At 39.0% G+C, this 20209-nt stretch overlaps 1 protein-coding gene across 2 annotated transcripts in view; it reads right to left on the bottom strand.

Moving 5' to 3' along the window:
* The window catches only part of chinmo (Chronologically inappropriate morphogenesis), a 52684-nt gene that overhangs the window by 30199 nt on the left and 2276 nt on the right, over window positions 1-20209 (bottom strand). Inside the window, exons 1-2 of one of the 2 annotated variants that reach the window (XM_003689689.4) lie at window positions 16606-16726; window positions 6148-6375 (exon numbers count right to left, since the gene is read on the bottom strand). In XM_003689689.4, the coding sequence (XP_003689737.1) occupies window positions 6148-6375; window positions 16606-16681 (304 nt within the window). In that variant the 5' untranslated portion in view covers window positions 16682-16726. Of the gene's footprint in view, window positions 1-6147; window positions 6376-16605; window positions 16727-20209 lie in introns of those variants that run through there. The other variant, XM_012483658.3, reaches the window with a different exon arrangement.

Raw genomic sequence — 20209 nt, forward strand, 5'->3', positions numbered from 1 at the left:
AGATACAATTGAAAATAACATATTTTTGTCAGAGCTTTTTCATAAAAGCGAATATTAATTTTCAGGCTAGGAAATATTTATTATTTATTATATTATATCTATTATTTATAACGAAACTAAACAATAATTAATATTAGTAATCCTATCTTTATCTATTACTTATTAAAATTTTATTCGTTAAAATTAAAATAGAACTAAAAAATTCTATCTTAATGTGTTCTCAATATGTAGAAAAATTATTTGATCAAAATATAATAAGATGAGTGAGAGAGAGAGAGATATTACGAAAGTTTGCGAATTGCTAGCGCGTGTACGAATACGAATTGGTGAGAGAATGGAATATGATGTCAATGGCCGGCATCCTGTTGCATCAGAGCTAACCTTGACTCTAAGAAGTATATACTCCGCTTCACTGAGTTCACGAGTTTACGAGTCAAGTACGTTCACTCCCCATTTCTCGGTTGTCCCCTTTATATCGAGCCTCTGAAATTGTATTATTCCATGATTTACGATTGTTCGATCGATTCCAATCCTCCATTTCTTTTTCCCCTTCACAACTCGAATTCGAATTAATTGCTCCGCAATTAATGTTCATTTTTGAAATATAAAAAATTAAATACAGATAATATTCTAACAGACGTAGTATTACATTAATCAGTTAATAATAAAAGCAATGGAATAATACATTTTCTTTTTTTTATAACAAATTTAATAATATTGAATCTTGAATACTTTATAGTAGAAAAGTACAAGCTGTTTTATTTACATGATTCTCGGTTTTCACGAAGGGGATTCGAAATCTGAAATCCGGACACAGACCGCTTTATGTTCGCGAATAAAAATAGCGACAACGTGTTACTACGTTCTGCCGAGAATTCTCTATATTTTTGAATCGCCGTCCGAGATTCAAATGGCGGAAGTGTACCTGCGTTCGAACGGTCTTATCGACTAGATAACACACGTTTCGTGTTATTTGCGCTCACAAAAAAGGCGTGAGCGTGTTCGTTTCGTTCGCGATCAATGAACGATGGATAACCTAAATCGTCGTGAATTGTCGAAGATAATCTTATTTTAATATCACAAATAATCAAAAATTTAAAAAAAATTTCCATCCAAGGCGCTATCTCTTAATTAATTTTTATTTCACTGATGAAACACAAATAGATACGTAGATATTATTTACTTGATCCATGTATTCATTTGCTTTCTATAATGCACAACGATCAATTTTATTTATATTCAAAATAAAAATTACAGTGAAAATTCTGCAAATTAAACGAATTAGAATTTTCACACCAAATTAGAGAATATTTATTCGAAGCAAATATAAATGATGAGTAACAATAGTTACTCTGTCGATAACAATAAAATCTGCCAAGAATGAATAATACAAACTTGATTGTACACCATGTTCCGCACGAGCTATACATTTTTAAACGTAATAAATTTAAATGTAAAGTCAAACGGGTAAAAGGCAATATTTCACAACTAGGAGAAAGTTGTGAAACATATGGATTTCATAGAAAGGAGCGTTTCTCACGACTTGTGCACATGCAGCCACGCATCTGCGCGTGTTTCCGTGTTGGTTGCAACACGGACTAGTGACACGGCCTAATTTCCTGCTCGTGCCCGTTTGGTTCATCTAGATACGTATGGTGTCACTAGTGCGCGTTATCGCGTTGCATTGAACACAGTGACCCAATAAGAACGATTGATCAAGATAGATAATCGCCTGTACGTATCGCCCGTGGATATGATCAAATCGTGTTTCGCTTTACGAGCGAGGCATAATCTGAAAAATAAATTTTGTATCGCGTAAATAAACGCGATGAGCATATTTTATTTTCCTAGAATTATCACGAATAATTATTTCGAATGTTCGGAACGACGACGTTAAATTTTAGATTTTTTAGAAATACGAAGAAAATTTTTTGATCGATTAAATTTGTTGATCATAAATTTTCGATATTACATTTTTATAAAGGATGGAATGGAATGTTTTGAAAAAGAATTTCTTCTAGGAAACTGAGCGGAGGCTGAACTTCTTTTTTGGCAAGTATTTAGTAATATTTTCATAAATATCGTAAACGATATCGTTAATAATGATAATTTGTAATGTAAAAAATAGTAATGATACAGTTTCATAAAACTTCATTGTGACCTTACATTATACGGTTCAAAACGCGCAATAAATAATAAATGGGGCAAAAATATTTGATCCTATTTCAGCAATTTCAATTGATATTGAATATCTCCGCACGCGTATAATCTGGCAAAAAAAGAGGAAAAGGCGAGAAAAATTCCATTGTGCGATTTTTAAAAAAAAAAATCCTTCCTCCGTTCCTAATAATCCGAAGGGAAATATTACATTCGTATTCTTAGAACGCGCTTATGCAAATGGATGCAATTATTTAGGTCATATTCAAATGAATTTTGGTCGCGATTGCCGCATAAGAAGCCGCCTTTCGCATCAAACGGTATATGAACGTTTCTAACGTTCCACGTGTCGCTTGCACACTCCGTTTAATTTCACGCCTCACACATTCAGAAGCGCGCATACGTGCAGCTAGCTCACAAGCACACTTTCCCAAGTGATAACACTTGTAAATTCCGATTTGTACGTAATTCGTCTCTTTTTTTTCCCCTCTCCCGAATATTTATCCCGTATCGCAGATACACGTGTTCCTACTTCGTGCTTGACACATTTCTTACGGCGAAAGATTTATGTACACGAATCTTATCTTTTCGCCTTGATACGTTATGCAACTTCCAACGCTGAATCAGTACCAATATAAACGACGCGTTTATATGCGCTCCATTTTTATTCTCCTCGTCAATCTTGGATGTTTAATTTTCTAAATAAATATCGATTTATTTCGTAATTAAATTGCCCCTTTCAAATCTGAAACTTGAGAATCTTTTTACTTTAAAATATATAACTTGATCCATCGAGAGAGAAGTTAAATTAATTTCTTACTATAACGATATATACTTTTTCTTCGTATAATATAAATTCATCTCTCGAAGGGGCTAAGCCTCGATTAACTTCGCTCGCGCATCGAGAGATTGATAAATATACTTCACGGATAATATTGTCATTAAAACAAATATTCCGGTTTCAATCGATCGAAAATTCGCAATGTACGCGGGCATCGCTGCCAATACAATCCATCTACAAACACACCACGTGCCGATAACGTTCGAGCAGCCGGTGTGCATCGTCTATATACGGTGGAAAGAAGAAGACCGTGAAGAAGACTGTTAGATCTAACTGTAACCCAGACCTACTTTCGGCTTCCTTTGGACCTTCCAGCGATTACATATATCCACATGCAGCACATACTGTGTCGTATACACGCACACATCTACACGCGTTGCCCAACCGCACGATCTCCTCCTCTTTGGAGCATACTGAGTGCGTTGTTTCCTCCCCCTTCCCTCTACCAAACTTCCTCGTCCTTGAACCCTTCCCACCCGACCTCCTTCTAGGTTCTCACCCTCTCCTGGCCTCGCAGAACAGAGGACCACACTCCGGGCGACAAGGCATCGAGTTACCCTCTCCCTGTTCCTCCATCCAACTGGAGAAAAGAGCGGGCCAAGAGTGGTGGGCTTTTCGTCGACTTTCGCCCACCTTCTCCTCCGGAGGAGAGCACGGGTTTCCTTCTCCTACGGAGGAGAAGGAAACTTTTCTTTTCGAAGGAGAACGGTTCGATCACGCTTTCGTGAAATCAGGACACGCGCGTGTGGAGAAAGCGTTAGGAAAGGAGGATGGATGGATATAGGGTGGTAGCGTGTACAAATATTTATGTCATAGCATAAATCGGGCATAGCAAAATGTGTGTGGAAGTGTTATCGAATTGCAATTCGAAAAAAGTAGTTTATAGATCGAAATCAATGGAAATCTCTGTTAATTTTAATGAACAGATACTCTTGAATTTATGGTTGAACGATATACAGAGTATATTCGTTATATTCGTGAAAATGTTAGTGGAAATGTTATTTATTAAGAAGCATTGGTACTACAGCTACGAATAAATGTTATTATTTTTTCAATGGAAAGATGTCTACTGAAATTTTAATTTTAATACGTATACAATCTTCGATTATTCAATCAACTTTCATCGATTACGTTATCCAAGCGAAATAAGACCGAGCACAGTTAGTCTCTGTTCGATCATGAGGAAGAAAAAAACAGCGCGTGGTGGGCCAACTAACCAATTAAGCATGCGAAGGATAGTGATTGATCGATCGATACGAGTCGCTCACAACTTTCTCCACACGCTGCATTTCAACGTCGTTATATCTGACACCAATTCACGACGATCGAGTGCAACCAACGAAATATTTCATTCGATCTGTGCTACTAGCTACTTGTATCTTCTTGTCGATCTAACCACGCTCGACGACAAGAAGATAAGAAAGGCGAAAGAAACTCGTGCCTCGAAAGTTGCACATTCTTGTTTATCCAACGTGCGATAAAGCGACTAATATCTATCTTGTACACAGTATCATCTACCGTTATCGGTGTTGCTGATATGTCACACCAAATTTTACCGAGATCGTAAAAATCGTTTGTAAGCCTTCGCGTGTAAGTCATTGCACGCAATCATTGAGTCAATCGTTTGTTTTTTTTTTTTTTTTACGAGAATTTTTATTCCATCGAGAATGAATAAAGTATTGCAGTGCACGTTCATCGAATATCACGTAGTATGAGGATAAGAAAAACAAGAAATGTAAGTTTTAATGGTGTTCCTTCCTTCTCGAATCGAACGAGAGAATGTTTTAACAAAAATTTCAACGGGGAGCATTGACAGAACGAAGTAGATTCCATTTGTTACGTGAAATAATTCGAATTAAAATATCTTCCGATACGATTTTTCTTATATATATTCGGGCAAACAATTTTCACTAAAATATTATTTTGATAACTCCACACGAGATATTCCATTCACTTTTAAAGAAATCCATATTCATACCTTTCTCCTCTGTTATTAACGAAACAAGTTGCTCATTAAGGAATCATCGATCATCACGATGTGTGGAAAAAAAAAAAAAAACACTCGCTGCGCTACTCGATGTATAAACAACGATATTCAAATCGAGGTGAAAACAGTGGGACAGTGTCGAAGCACTATTACATAATCACCGTTATTCGCGACTTATTTTCGTATCACACAATTATGGCTGCAATAAACGCAATACGATAAAAAATTTTAACGCAATCACAACACTTTTTTATCTTTGGAGCAAACATAAAACACCTCCTCCTTCTTCTTTTTTTTTTTTTTTTTCTAAACGAAAAAATCCGTTCCACGATCGATCGAATGCACGATCGTCACACGCACGGGGAGGAACGACGCAATGCAACGAGCGCATTGCACCGCGGCTCGCTGCGAACTGCACGGTTTTGCACGGACGAATCCGTAAGAATGTTGCATTCGTCTCATGGGGGGAATTGCGCACACCAGTATCACGCTGCACGCGTTTGTATTATACACACACACAGAGCACGCGCGTATATAGAACGATGTGCAAGGACGGCGGAGATTCGCATGCATGCCGACTGACTCTGCGCGAGTGGCACGAGTCACGCCGCGCGATTGGACGAAACAGGGGTAGGGGCGGGGCAACCGACGCCCGGTGCACTTCGGCTGCAGTCGCACACGTGCACCGGCTCGCGAATCGTGCAGCCGGCTGCACATGTGTATGCATGAGGTCGACAGGTGAGAGCATGTTCGCGCGTTAAGGAGTGATGGCGCCGCTTTGATCAGACATGGAGGCGCACGAGGTTTCCAGTCCACGTGAGATGCGATTGTTTTTTCGTAGCGGTACGAAAATTTCGGTATCTTTTTATTAAATGATAAGCGAAGGAAACGAGGTTACTGCTCGAAATATCGTGTTGTCACTGCAATCGTTCGATATCGATACGAGTGGCTCGATCGGATTAAAGCGATTCGTTATTTTCGAGACGGGCAGCGAAAATTCGTTTTGTTGAAAAGAATTGAAATCTGATCTTGATGTTGAGAAAAACGTTGTGCAGTTTTTTGGTTTTTTTTTTTTTTTTTTTTTTTTTTACGATCGCTTTATCGATCGTTTTGCAGTATTTTTTGTATTACCGTGATAATTGTAAGAATTGAAAGAACTTACCCTCGCAGAATAGGGTGACATCGGTAAGACTCTCGCTTTTGAACAAATTTGAGAATGCTGTCGCTAAATTGCTACCGAAACTATTCCACTTGAGACAAAACTGTTGCTGGTGAGAGTCCATGATGCCACCCCTAGGCTCGACCCCGTGACCTTCGCCACCCCTGTCTCTGCCACCTTCAAGTAGGTATTTTCCTTCTTGATCGCGCTCGTGCCCAACAGTTCTTTCAGCTGTAGTACAGAAAGCAATGTTTCTTAACAAACTATCCTTGAAAAATTCGTACGTTTTATAAAAACGACAAATATTATAAAACACTGAAACAAAACAACGTGTAACGTATATCTAAATTTTAGAGTGTAACCGTATATCGACTAAAAAAAACTTTATCGAATACGTGTCCACAAGTGTATTATTCGCAAGTAGAAATCATCGAAATATTAAGTGTCACCATAATACCAAAATATATATACATACATATTCGACGCATTGATCGGAAAATAATCGTGTCGTTAATAAATTTATCATTAACCCAATAGACAATCGCATTAAGGGAACGTTTGAGAATCGATATATCGAATAAATCTTGTCTCTGAATCACAATGGAACCGGATTTCCGTGGTACGAGCGATAAAAAACTCGAGCAAAACCTACCAATGCTTAGAACCGTATTACCATCCGCTCGAATCGACCTCAACACCGATACATCGGTGATAATCGCGCACCATCCGTGACAAACAGTTGTACACGTTTTCGGATCACACTTCAGGGTCACACAGGATGCACGTTTGTTTGATTCTTTCTTATCGTTCGAATTCACTAAACAGAGCAGTATAGTCTCCGCACCGGTCTCACCGCGTACACGTGTCCACGCGGCACATGATCCTCCGCGAGAGTGGTCCTCGATCGCACTGACGTCGCCTGTTGGTGTTCGAGCCACGAATAACCGTACGAGGAACGAATGAGAATAGAAAAGGAACGGATTGAAGGAACGCGCGGTACCTTCCACCGGTAATGTATCTGAACACTGGCCGCGTACACACTGAGGAATAGAGTCTGCCACGGTAGTCTTACCCGGCCGAAATCGAGTCACCGACTTGCATCGCGCATCGGATCGCGCGTAACTCTGTCCGCCCTCTCTTTCCCTCTTTGACGATGGCGTACGCTCCCGCTATCTCTGTCCCCGTTGCTTTTGCGCGCGTCCTCGTTCTTCGTTTCCCGTTCTGCTCACAGCGAGCGACAGAGACGACGGTGACAACGAAGGCGAGGATGGTGTACGCGCGGGAAAGAATGATCGGTTGATCGTCTATACGAGGAGAGAAAGGAGTTGTGGTGACAGAAGAGAGAAGAGGAATCGATGGCGGTGTATCGCTGCGTGGAGGAAGAACGTGAATATGGGTCATCGGTGCCGATGCAAATGCGGTTAGACGAAATAGTGTGAGTTCGGTGTACTTTCGGGGGACCGGGTGGCGGTAGTACGGTGGAAGAAGAGGGAAGGTCGCGTAGGTGGGAGGAGGGGAACCGTTGGTGGCGAAGGAAGAACCGGGTGGGAGAGAGGGGAGTATAAGACTCGACTTTTACGAGGTGGGGCGAGATTGCTTAAGGCTAGAAGTTTAGTTCGCGTAGCGCTCTGTACCCCCTCTTCTGTGTCACTACTAGTTTCTATCTTCTTTCTATTCTCGGCGTGGCTCCTTCTCTTCCCCGTTGCTCTTTGTCTTTGTCCTTTTCGTCTACTTTCGTCTTCTTCTTCCTTGTCATTTTGTCTCTTTGTCATTCGTTCACGATATATTCCATCCCCTTCTCTAACGCTTCTAAGGTATCCCCGCCACTTTCTAATCTAACACGTGTCAGGGCCGAAACGCGAAAACGTGGCGCCACTTGGCAAAAACGATTCGAGGCGTGGAAGGGATCACGGTTGCACGCCTCGGCTTCGTTACTACGGACCACACGATTACGTCACTGCCAATCGGAAAGTTTAATCGGCCGTGGATTATGCAAAATTGACCGAGAATGCATCGTTGAGTCTTTCAATTTTTATCGATTATTTTGCATAAAGATTGGCGTCGATTCGAACTTTTTGGATATCAGTACTGGATACTGGATACTTTGAATAATTGTATAAAATGTACTAATAGCATTAAAATATATATTAAAAAACAAAAGATTTCTAATACTTCATATAACATATGTAAAATTGTATAATTTAACTTTCTAATTTATTTCTATTATTCTATTATTTACTATTGTTATGTTAAATTTTCATATTTCAACGATGATGATTTTATTCTATTTCTAAACGTCAAAATGTTCATACGATATAATAATTTACATTTGTCACGAGTCAAAAAATTGGTCAAAAATAATTAGAACAAATTTCTAAATTGGATAATAATTCTTGGTCTCTTATTTAAAACTTTCCATTTCCGATAATCATCATCCAAATTTCCAACTTCAATGAAATATAAAAAAATTTAATAATATCTTTGTGTGAACATTTATCACAACATATTATCTATCTTTAAAAATTTCTGTTGAATAATCCATTAGAAGCTATGAAACTATCACGTTACTCAGCAAATTTGGGTTGTTTACGAAAATGAATCGTAACGAATTTAATTTTCACGCTTTCATATTTTAATCGCATAGACTTTTCACTTCGAGCTCCTTTAAACGAATTATCACAAAGTTAGATTCGAGAAAAATATGAAAAATTGTTCATTAATATAAAAGAATGCTCAAACTCAAAGTATTACGGAGTATTTGTCTTGGGTTATGCCGAAACTTGAAAGACAAACATAAGTGACTACATAAAGAGTTCGATGACAAGTAAACGACGTTCTTGAACGCACACGTGTGCCACGCCTTATGTAACGCGGCTGATTTCGACCTTAAGGAAGAATCACAAAAGAGAAGCGTCAAAGGAACGTAGAAAGTATTCACGGTTATAAAAATTGCAGTTACGCCCTATAAAATAAGTCGTGTATTTGTCGCTTGAGATATATAGGCGCGTGTTCGAGTGAGGTCATGAAGAGAATTTACGAGCGGTTGAGTGAATCGGAACGAAATGACCAACTCGCGTCACTCTCCATATTGACAATAACCCTTTCTGGTTAGTTGCGCGAAGATTACAAATCATGTTCGCTCCAAATAGTTTCATTATTCGATGATATCTTTTTATTTTAGGTTTTTTTTTTTTACGCAAAATTTCTTGATATGGCAAGGTGTATACAATTGGTTATGAAAATATCGTTATGTAAATAATTCAAAACATTCTATTTTATTATTAAATTATTACAATAAGACAATAAAAGTTAGACTATACTTCTAAAAATTTCTTAATTTTAATATCAAAATACGTGATTAATAGAGTACATGCATGTGCATAAAGTTTATTTCCATGTTATATATATATATATATATATATATATATATATATATATGTACGTGTATCTCAAATATTAATTAAAAGTAGATTTCAAGTTCTTTTTTTTTATCAATATGGGATTTTTTTATAAAATATCAAATATCTATAAAACGGAAGAATATTTTTATAATCAAAAATATGAACCCGACAATATAGATTAGATTTATTAAAACTTATATTCTGCATTATGAAGGAACGTTTAAGTAGAACGTACCCCGTATTGCTCAGACGAGCGTAGAATTGAACATTCGTGAGCAATACGTTTATAAGAAACATTCTCACATTTCTTCGAGATTTTAAATATAAAATACAACTAACATTTTGATTTTCACGTGAAAATGAATCATACATGATTAACTTCCGGGCTACGATCTAAAGAAACAACGAAGAGTTATAAAATATGCCAAAGATTCTAATCTACAGCTACTTATCACGCGATCCAAGGAAAATTTACGAATTCCACGTTCAGAAATGACACCATCGAGGAACATTGTTGAGTACGTTCCTGGTCCGCCAAAATTTAGTGTGCACTCCCTGCTACGGTATTGCGTGCGTGCGTGCAAGAGACGAGCTTCGTGAGGGGATAGAAGAGTAAAGGGGAAAGAGCGTAGGAGTTGTGGGGAAATGAGAGAGAAAAAGACCCGAGAAAGAGAGAGAGAGGGACGTAACAGCAAAGAGTAATGAAAGGGAGGGGTTAGAAAACGAATAGGGAAAGGACGAGAGAGAAGGTATATGGAAATTTAGTCTTTCGAGTATCGTTGCATGGCGTTAACGATGGTTTTTCCTACGAATTTACAAATAATTTCATTATTTGAACGTTCGAGATAGAAAATTTTCTTAATTTATAAAATAATAACGAACATATTGATAGTTTTGATGGTATAGATTTGAGTAAATCATATTCATCATCTGAAATTCTTGTTGAAATCAATGTTTCGAACATCGAGGAAAATGAAAAGTAAAATCTAAATCAGCTATCAAAATCTTACTATACCATAATTGCAATATTCTTTTTCGTATACCATAAAAAGTAAATCATCTGTTTCAATCATACTTCTCTTAATTTAAGCTACATTCGATCGAAAATCTCACGGAACTCTCTTCTAAGAAACTCTGCTCCTATAACATACATACCTAAACTCTCTCTCTCTCCGACATAACCCAAAAATTCAACATTCACGGTCAATCAATTCCGAACGCGTCTCGAGTCCATCGCTGACTGCGTGGCGCTTGGAGCAAAGGAAAGCGAAAGGGAGGGGGAGGGAAAGAGCGCGGCAGAGAAAGACAGAGAGAGCAATTGCGGCAGCGGTGATAGGGGAGGGAGATATTGCGCATGGGGACGAGAGGGGAGCAGAGAAGTGGGGAGGGGCTCGCGGGAGGATCGAGAAGGCTCAAGGTCGCTGAGGGGCCGCACGCGCGCCCCTGGCCACGCACACACGCAATATGCGCACGCACACGCTTGCCCGGCGCGCTGCAACACGGGCGTGTGCACACGGAGTGGCGGGGATGAGTACGCGCTGCAGCGCACACGCAGTCTGCGCGGCGCACGCGCACTGTCGCGGCGCGAGTTCCGCGGCCGCTGATTTCACGCTAGCATGTGTATATATATATATATATATATATATATACGTCCGTGTATGTACACTTTTATATATATATATATATATGTACTCAGGCGAATAATTCACTGGACTCTTATGGCGACACGTATTATGTCACCGGTTCTAAGGAGAAAACATCGATGCGCTACGTACGATGTTTTCTTTCTTTTTTGACGATCGATCTATAGATAATATTATAAGATAAGAAATAGTTTTGGAAAAATATATCAGTATCTAATTAGCTTTGATTATTGAGTTGACGCATACAACAAGCTCGGGAAAATTGTGCTTCGTTCTAATGGCATTAGGGACATTTCTCGAGAGCGGAATTGACGTTTCGTTGGAGAAGTTGTACCGCTGTTTTACGGCTTTAACCTCGCGATGTGTTACAACGAACATTAACGAAATAAAACGCAGACGAATTGACGCGGGAAGGACTCTGACAGGTTATTGAATGGGGATACTTTCTTTACCGACATTAATAAAATACGTTCTACGTATTATTAACGATAATGCATAGTCATACAAAGCATCGAATCTATCTCATATATGATGCTTGTATATAAATTTAATTAACGAAAAAAAAAAAAAAAATTAAAAATGTGAAACACAGTTGCTTTCGAAAATCACATTTTCAAGGGCAAAAACATTCGTGTGAACAACAATGGGATGATGGCGGTTCTTCAGGCGGGCATTCTACGAACCGAATTACCGTTTTTTTTCTCAGACAGAAAACTGCATTAGTGCATTACGCTGTGTAGCTAGTAACTGAATTATTTCGCCGATTCAATTAAGGACCCTGCTGCTCCCGGTTGTGTTCAATAGGTATGAGAGCGTGGCACTGCTTTGATAACCCATTCTATTAAACCAGCGGCACGGCTCATTCAAAGGCGTGAGTTACTTGCAGACAAGGATGTCCATTTTCTTTGAAAACGAATACGCCTCGAAGAAGAAAGATACTATTGAACGGAAGTAATTTAAGGAAGGATCCTTGTGACGTAAACGGCATTGTTTCTTTGAATATTATTTACATGAATAATTGAATCCGCAACAGATTGATGCATCAACAGATATCTGTCGTTTTGGAAAAGGTGTAACTTTCAATTAACGATTCTGAGAATTTACTATGAACATTTATTGCGAATGATTGTCGAATGAATAGATATATTTATTTCGGTATACTGACGAATAATTACTTGAGATTAGAGTATGAAAGAAGAATGCATGACCACCCAAGAGATAAAGGAATATTTGATGTGAACATAATCTTGAGAATAAATTGCGCAATTTGCCTGAATTTGGTCAAAGAAATTATAAAATAGAGAAATATATAGTTGTTAGGATATATCATGTGTAAGATAAAATTAGTAAGATGAAATCTCGATTTAAAATGCATTAACTCATTTGTATCGTAGAGAATTATCACGTTCTATTTAATTCTTTTCCATTTCTATTAAAATCTATTATTATTATTTATTAATTCTTTAAAAAAAAATCCGATTATAAACCTGTCTCAATAACCATTACATTCAAAATTAGCAAGTGTTCAGGTGATGGACGTTTATGAATAAAGAAAGAAATTACTATAAATTATTACATATTATAGTTTCGTCCTATTTTAAATAATTCCAATGCATAAATCTACTTGACAGTTGTTACATTGATATATTATTTTTTCTTTATTCCATTCGATATTGCGAACATCATATTCAACGACACAATACTTATGGGCGTTTCGATGATAACAATCAGTAAGGTCGAATACGCATGTGTATTCATTTTAAATGCAAATTGTTTTATATGTATACACACATACGCATCAGTCGCGCTCACAAAGATGCATATCTTTAAAAAAAAAAAAAAAAGGAAAAAAAAAAATCTCAACTCTTCTAAATCGAATCTATTTAATAAATTCGAAAAATTCGAAGCTTAAAAATATAATAACGTAACGACATCTGTATCAATTGTTGCGTTTGTTTGGGCTGGCGAGAGATGCATCGAGATGCTTTCATAACAAAGCATCGACGGTCAAAAATGCAATTAGACGTTTGCCATTCCCCCACATCGAAACCCGAGAGGCCTGAAACGGTTGCGTCACAGGCGGAAACGACGCGGGAGCAGAAGCATGAAGGGCGATAACGTTGTAGAAAATACATTCCACGAAAAGAGCTGGGCCTGAAGTGTAGTCAATACTGCAGCGAAACGATGCCTACCGCAGCACTGTTTCCCCCTATATTCCAACCGATTCCCTCCCCCGTAGCTTCCTCCGCCCCTGAATGAAAGAGAAACCGAGAAAGAGAGAAAGACGAGATTTGCGTGAATCCTGAATCCCGGTAATAATTGCCGAAGGGTAGGGGAAATGCAGAGAAAGGGTTCGTCTGATGAAAATTTTCGGGCTGAAAATGCAAACGTTCCCGCAATACACTCGAGAAGGAAGAAAGAATGGGAAAAAAATGTCTGCGGCGGGGAGGGCAAATAATATCTTTACATTGATCCAATCGATAATTGAAGTGGTAATATCTTCGAGATATTGCATTAATAAGATGGATGATCGTTTCAATGAGGGATTACGGAATTTTTGTTATATTAATATTCGGGGAGTATTGGGTTAAGGTTGAACAAATAGAGGCAAACGAAAGGAAGAATTTCATTAATGCAATGTACAGGAGCAGGTGTTTCCTCAACAAGAAAACAAATCGATGCATGATCTTTGATGCGTACACGGATACAATTTATTTTACTGCCACCGTAATTAAGATAAGCGTCTCGATGGTTTAGGATTTCAACCTTCAAACATGTGCTAACAGTGCGCGCTATTCGATGATATTCGAGTGTTTGAAAAATTAAAAAACAATAGTTAATTTATAAATTGTGCAAATGTAGAATAGAATCTCGATTCCCAAAATTTATAAAATTGATTTATATTAAAACGCACATTAACTTATTCAACGACAAAAATATTGACACAAATAAAAAATATGTGTCAACTTTCGTATATAATTTTGCCGCTCTTAAAATTTTCTTAATAGATTAAGAAAAGTTCTAAGTGGATTAGAGGTTCGTTGATTCGTCTCAAATCGTTTCAAACGTTAGAAACGTTTTAAGAACGTTATAAAAGTATCGTTCTCGTCGCAAGAACATTCAAGCAAATTGAACAAGGTTGAAGGGTTGCACGTGCACAAGTTGTTGACACGTGCCGATCTGCCTATCGATGCGCGTATTTTACGACTATTTGCTGGTTCACGAAGGCGTGAAGCGCGAGAATCGGTGCCACGAGGACGCGGGAAAACGGTGGCGAAATCGAGCGTGGAAGCGAGACGCGCGCCATGACGAAATTCGTGCGATCCACAAACCCGAGAATTTTCACGGGAATTCGAAGAGTGGGGAGGAGGGAACAAGGAGCAAATAGCCCTCAGCTGTAGTATTTCGTTCTCTTAGACGACGAGTTGTACTACTGTTTGATGTCTTCCCCGTGTTGATCCTACGTTTTAAACACAATTTACCATGTCTGCTTATATCTTTTCAATTTATCTTTGGATTTGTAAAACAGTATATATATCGTACGATTATGATAATGCTTTGGCGCAATTTGATGATATTATAATTTTGATCTAACCACTTTTGTATTTTCGTTGGTTTTTTTAATTTTTCTGAACGAATTTCTAAAAAGATATGTTTATATCGCTCATAATGAAATAATTAAATATAGAAGAGAGAGCAATTAATTAATTCGATTCCTCGGCAAACTTTTCTAAAGAAATAAAGAACAAACTGAAGATAAAAGTATTGAATTGAAAAAAATAATGTAACAATGATGTTTTTGTTTTCCAATTTATTAAAATCTTTAAAATTTGACGAAATATAATCATCGAAAGCAATATGTAATATATTTTTCAATAAATAGCAATTTTGGCAAATAAATAAAATTTGTCAAATCGTCAACATTTAATAATTTACATCATTTATTATTATATTTAATCCTAATATTACAAAAATGAATAAATATATAAATTCTCATATTGAACAATAAACAACAAAAATCTATCTGAAAAGTCACATACAAAAAAGCTTTCTCTTCGCAACAAAACATGAAAGAAAAAAAAAAAAAATTATTTATTGCGACATATTCGACCAAAAATTGAAAGAAAGCAAGTGAAACCTATAAAATAAATGCGCGACAATACGTATCCAGGACGAAATATCATTAACAGGATAGCCTTTCAAGGCGAAAGAGGAGGTATATATAACAAGAGTTTTGGACGTCGAGAGGATCGTATTAATCGTAAACAGATGGAATAAGTAGAATGTGCGCGCCTTTTCATTATGGAACCGCAAGTTTGATCTTTCATCAGACACCGTTACTCGTACTGCACATGCATGCAGGAAAGGTAGCACGTGCATGCACTGCATAAAGGAAACGAGAGGTGCACGAGTACCGTAAATGTACATAACGGTGACACGGGCGCGAAACAGGCACGAGACTATTCGTTTACCGAAACGAACGGTTAATGAGAATGCAGACGAGTGGAAACCTTTGCTCCTAGCGAAGCGGGAAAACAGAGAAATTGACGGTGGAATAATTTGGGTACAAAGAGTTGGATGCGAATTAAATCTCATTCTCTCGTGGAAAAGAAATCAAACTTCAATTAGATTTTTAACGGATATTAGTAAAATTTTAACGATTCAAGCTTGGAACGAAGTCTACTTCGATAATTTATCATTCGAAACATCGAATACGAAACGTGGACGATTATGGCGCCAAATGTTCGATATACGATGTTGTGTATAAAGAATGAATGTTATTCAAATATTTTAAATAAAGTTATCGTTCAAAGTAACTTTACTCGAAACTTTTATTTCTGTAAAATTGAATTTAAATGTAAGAAAAAGAGTGTAAACATTTTTGCAACAATAACGGCCTAAGGATGGATAAGCGAAGAACTTCTACCATCCACCTATCATTCACACAAATTATCATATTGTAATCAAGCCAATTTCCAATTCCTGATCCAATTTCCATGGATCACATATGTACGATTCTAATTCACGAAAATCCAAACAAAGCAGCCGTACATAAATAGATTCGAAAATAATTCTAATCATTATGGTATCAAGTTAATCTCATTAATTACTCCTTATGAAATGGGTCAAATAATTACGAGATGGATAAAGAAAATGTTGTTAAAAACAGAATATTATGGAGCACAGTATGAAGCACACAGATGTTGTTATCGGAGGATTATCAGCCAAGCATAATTCAACGTGTAAAAGTATCTCGTTGGGTTCTTCTCTATCAGAATCAGGGAGGATCGGTCCTCGACAAATTATCTCTCTTATCCCTTTCCCAACAAGGAAACAAGAGGAAGATGGAGCGCGAAAATTCGAAAAGAAAAAAACCCCGGGAAAGAATATGAACACAAGATGAACACAGGCTGTACCTGGCGGATGAAGCCACCATGAGTTGACCAGGGATGGTTGTTGGTTGCCGTGGCCCTCGCCGACAGGGGCGTACATCCTCCTCCGACTACGTCACGCCCGTCACTGCCGCCCCGTGCGGCTGCACCCTCGACTGCCTGCCTTCAACCCATAACCCACCGCTCCTCCCGGGATTCCTGTCACTCCCCTCCGCGTACGTACGCAAGAGGGTTGCAAGGTTACCGATCCCCCCTTCGAATCCACCCCCGCCGCCTCGGCTGCCGTCCCACCCCCGCGCGGCGTTCAAGGTGGAGGAACAACCGCCGCCTCGAACGACCACGCACAACCACCCCCGGAGTCAGTTTTCCTACGCAAGCCATCACTTTCGCTGGAAAATCCTCGGCCCGTTACGAGGGCGGCCAGGGCTGACGTTGCAAAGGGCGAGCGTGTTCAACTTTTCCTTCTTCTCTCTCTCTTTCTCTCTCTCTTTCTGGTTTTAGCTACGTGTAAGAGCACGTCCTTCGAACTCGTTTCGCGCCGCCAATGGCGAACCGACCGGTCAAAGGCTCGAATCGATAGGATAATTTGGAAAGTACGGAAAAGAGCGTATATGGGGACGAAATGGCGTCGAATCGACGAAGTACACACCGTTGCCATGCAATAGACGCGACACTTTTGTTCGATACTCGCGAAGGAGAATTGAAGTTGTGGGTTTAAGAATAGGGATCGATTGAAATTTCGATCAACAGATGACGCGGGGAAGCGGCTCGTTTCTGCTTAACTTGGTTGGGGTAACGTATGCACTAATAGGTATTTTTCGATCGGTTCAAGCGCGAAGATCGATCGCTTTAAGTTAGTCGGATTGTACGCATTAATTATGTATCCTCATCTCCATTGTTCAAGATATTAAAAAAAAGGGAAATTAAAGATTTCCCTGACTCAAAATCTTCTTTGTACAAATTTAATTTTCCGATAACATTATTACGCAAAAGACGGAATCGTATGAAAAAAAGGATGATTTATGATCAATCCAAAAATGATAATCGACACAGCCCACACAACCCCCTCGATTCGTTCTCCGAAAAATAAAAATTCGACAAAACACGATCCATCCATCCCCTACACAACTCGCATAACTGGAATCGTTCGATAATTAAGGCAATGTTTCGCATACCGGGATCCCCTGAGGAACGGCCACCGGATGCACCTGCGAGCCATAGAGAAAATTTTTCGAGTACCGAAATCCCTCGCGCCCTTGCCTACCTACGTTCCTGAAGGAACGTGGAGCAGCGGCGAGTTTGGAGGGGAGAACAACCTTGCAAGCTCTCACACCCTCCCTCGATATGCGTGGGGCTGCGTCGGTGGTGAAATTTTGGAGGTCGCGGAGGGGATCGAAGGGCGAAAAACCGGGAGGGAGCCAGGGAGGGACGAGAGGGGCGATGTCCTCGGGGGCGGTCGGTCTGAGGGGAGCCGGGCAACCTGCACCCGGCAACAGCCCCCGACCTCGGAAGAACTAATCATTAACCTCCTTTCACCCTCCCAAACACCGCTCTAACTCGACCACCTTCGCCTCACTTTCACCTGTGCCCTCTCCGCTTCTCCCCTCCTAACCCATTCACCCTCCTCCTCCCCTTTCTCAGAGCTTCGCGCGGTATCACGCGCTCGCTTTCACCACGCTTTTTTCACCGCCTCCCTCTGCTCTTCCTTCTCCATCGAACTCCGTTCCATCCACTTTTCTTCGCGGGATCCAACTTTAAACAGGTCGATCCTTTCTTCGATCTTGTTGGACCGAAAAAGATAATCGTTTTTTTTTTTAGAGAGAATTAGAGAATCGAAAGGAGCGTTGGTTTGTTGGTGAACGGGCGAGGCTAGTTCGTAAACTAGTTTCGTCTAGGAGATTCGCGCCAACCGTTGAGGTTGGCGTAGTAACCCTGTTGCTGGCCTTCCGTGTTATATATATACTCGCGTTAAAGGTTGCACCCTGTGCAACCCTCCGAACTTGAAGGCTGCGGCACACAGATAAACGCGAGGAGATAGATCAATAAATACGCGGGATGTACGTTGCTACACGTGCGTTATTATGCGTTCTGCGATGCATTCAAAACTGCGGGAAAACGGGAGTGAAGGGAAGTGTCGATCAATTTCTTTTTTGTATATTACGCTTCAGTTTGTTATATATTAGGTAAATCAATATTTGTCATTTGTCTTTTCCCTTAGACTAAACGATTTTTCGTAGGGATTAACACTTTTATTAAAAAATTGAAAAATGTTGGAATTAAATTTCGCTTGACGATGATTGAAAAAGAATAATTAGGCACATAAATTTACACTAATCAAATATGCTGTTTGATTAAAAAATATGTTGTGTTGAAAGATAAATTGTGTTTTCTATGGCTAAAAACAACAGTTTCTATATAACAATTATTGAGAAAAATATATTATTAATTCACTATTCGTACGAAATGATTGCCCTGCAAACAGGTATTCATATATTTTTAATCGATGTAACCGACTAATGTCGGTGAATCTACAATCCAAGCATAGGGTCAAAGTCACTCTATTTTTTATGTCAAAGTACACGGCGATTGCCGTTTATCCACTTCTGTATCTTGATTTACGTGTATAGTTTCGATAAGATCTACCGTATGACAGAAGGGTGGTATACATATAAGACACGAGAAGGGCAAGTGATGTGTAAAATCGATCAATGATATCGATAAAATCGTGGAAATTGTTCGAATAGCTGATTCCATCTTAAAGATATGAATTTTCATCAAAATAATAGAGATTTGCTCAGTTTTAAAATCGAAATTTTTCTATATAATTATAGGCACAAATATAATTTTGATATTATTTTTTATGTGAAAATGTGGAAATTTATGTAATTATAAAAAAAGATTTATTCAACTAAAAATTAAATTAAACGAAAAACATATTTTCATTGCCATTTTCTACAAAATCTACGACTTTCAAACCGAATAATCATTAACTCGAAAAAAAATACATTGAATTTTATTCTTCCGCGATACATCGAATCAATTTGTCCAAAAAGAAAGAGAAAAAAATTAAAAATACAAAAAAAAAAAAAAAAAAAAATGCGGTGAATTGCATCCCTTAAGAGGAAATAACATAAAGGAGATACAGGAAAACAGAAGCTGTACGTCCAGAAGCGGACGCTTTCGTGCGAAGGTCGAGTCGTCAGTGGTTAGAGAGAAGGGTGTGCGCGGGGTAGCCGAAAAAGGGAGGAAGAGGGGCAAGATGCAACGCACATCTATTGATTCTCCTTCAGCGTGAAGGCCCGCGTGTCCCACTCACTTTCGGAAGCGCGCACGCACGCACGCACGCACGCACGCACTCGCGCGTTTTCCCCGGTCGACAGTACATGGACACGTGGCTTGCTGCGTGGCGTACTTACGTGTGCATACACACGCACAACCGAGTGCGTCCCGATAGTTGAATGCAGGGCACAAAACGGCCTCTCTCCTTCATTCTTTCCTTCCCCTCCCTTTCCCTTTTCTCCCGTACTTAGCTTAAAGGAGGAAGGAAAGGAAAAGAAAAAAGAAAAAAAAAAGAAAAAAAAGAGGGGGGAACTGGATTTTGCAATCTCCCTTCCGTGCATTCCTACTA

Source organism: Apis florea, unplaced genomic scaffold (genome assembly GCF_048593485.1).
Source record: "Apis florea isolate Af1SG1 unplaced genomic scaffold, ASM4859348v1 contig_2190_pilon, whole genome shotgun sequence".
Taxonomy (NCBI): Eukaryota; Metazoa; Arthropoda; class Insecta; order Hymenoptera; family Apidae; genus Apis; species Apis florea.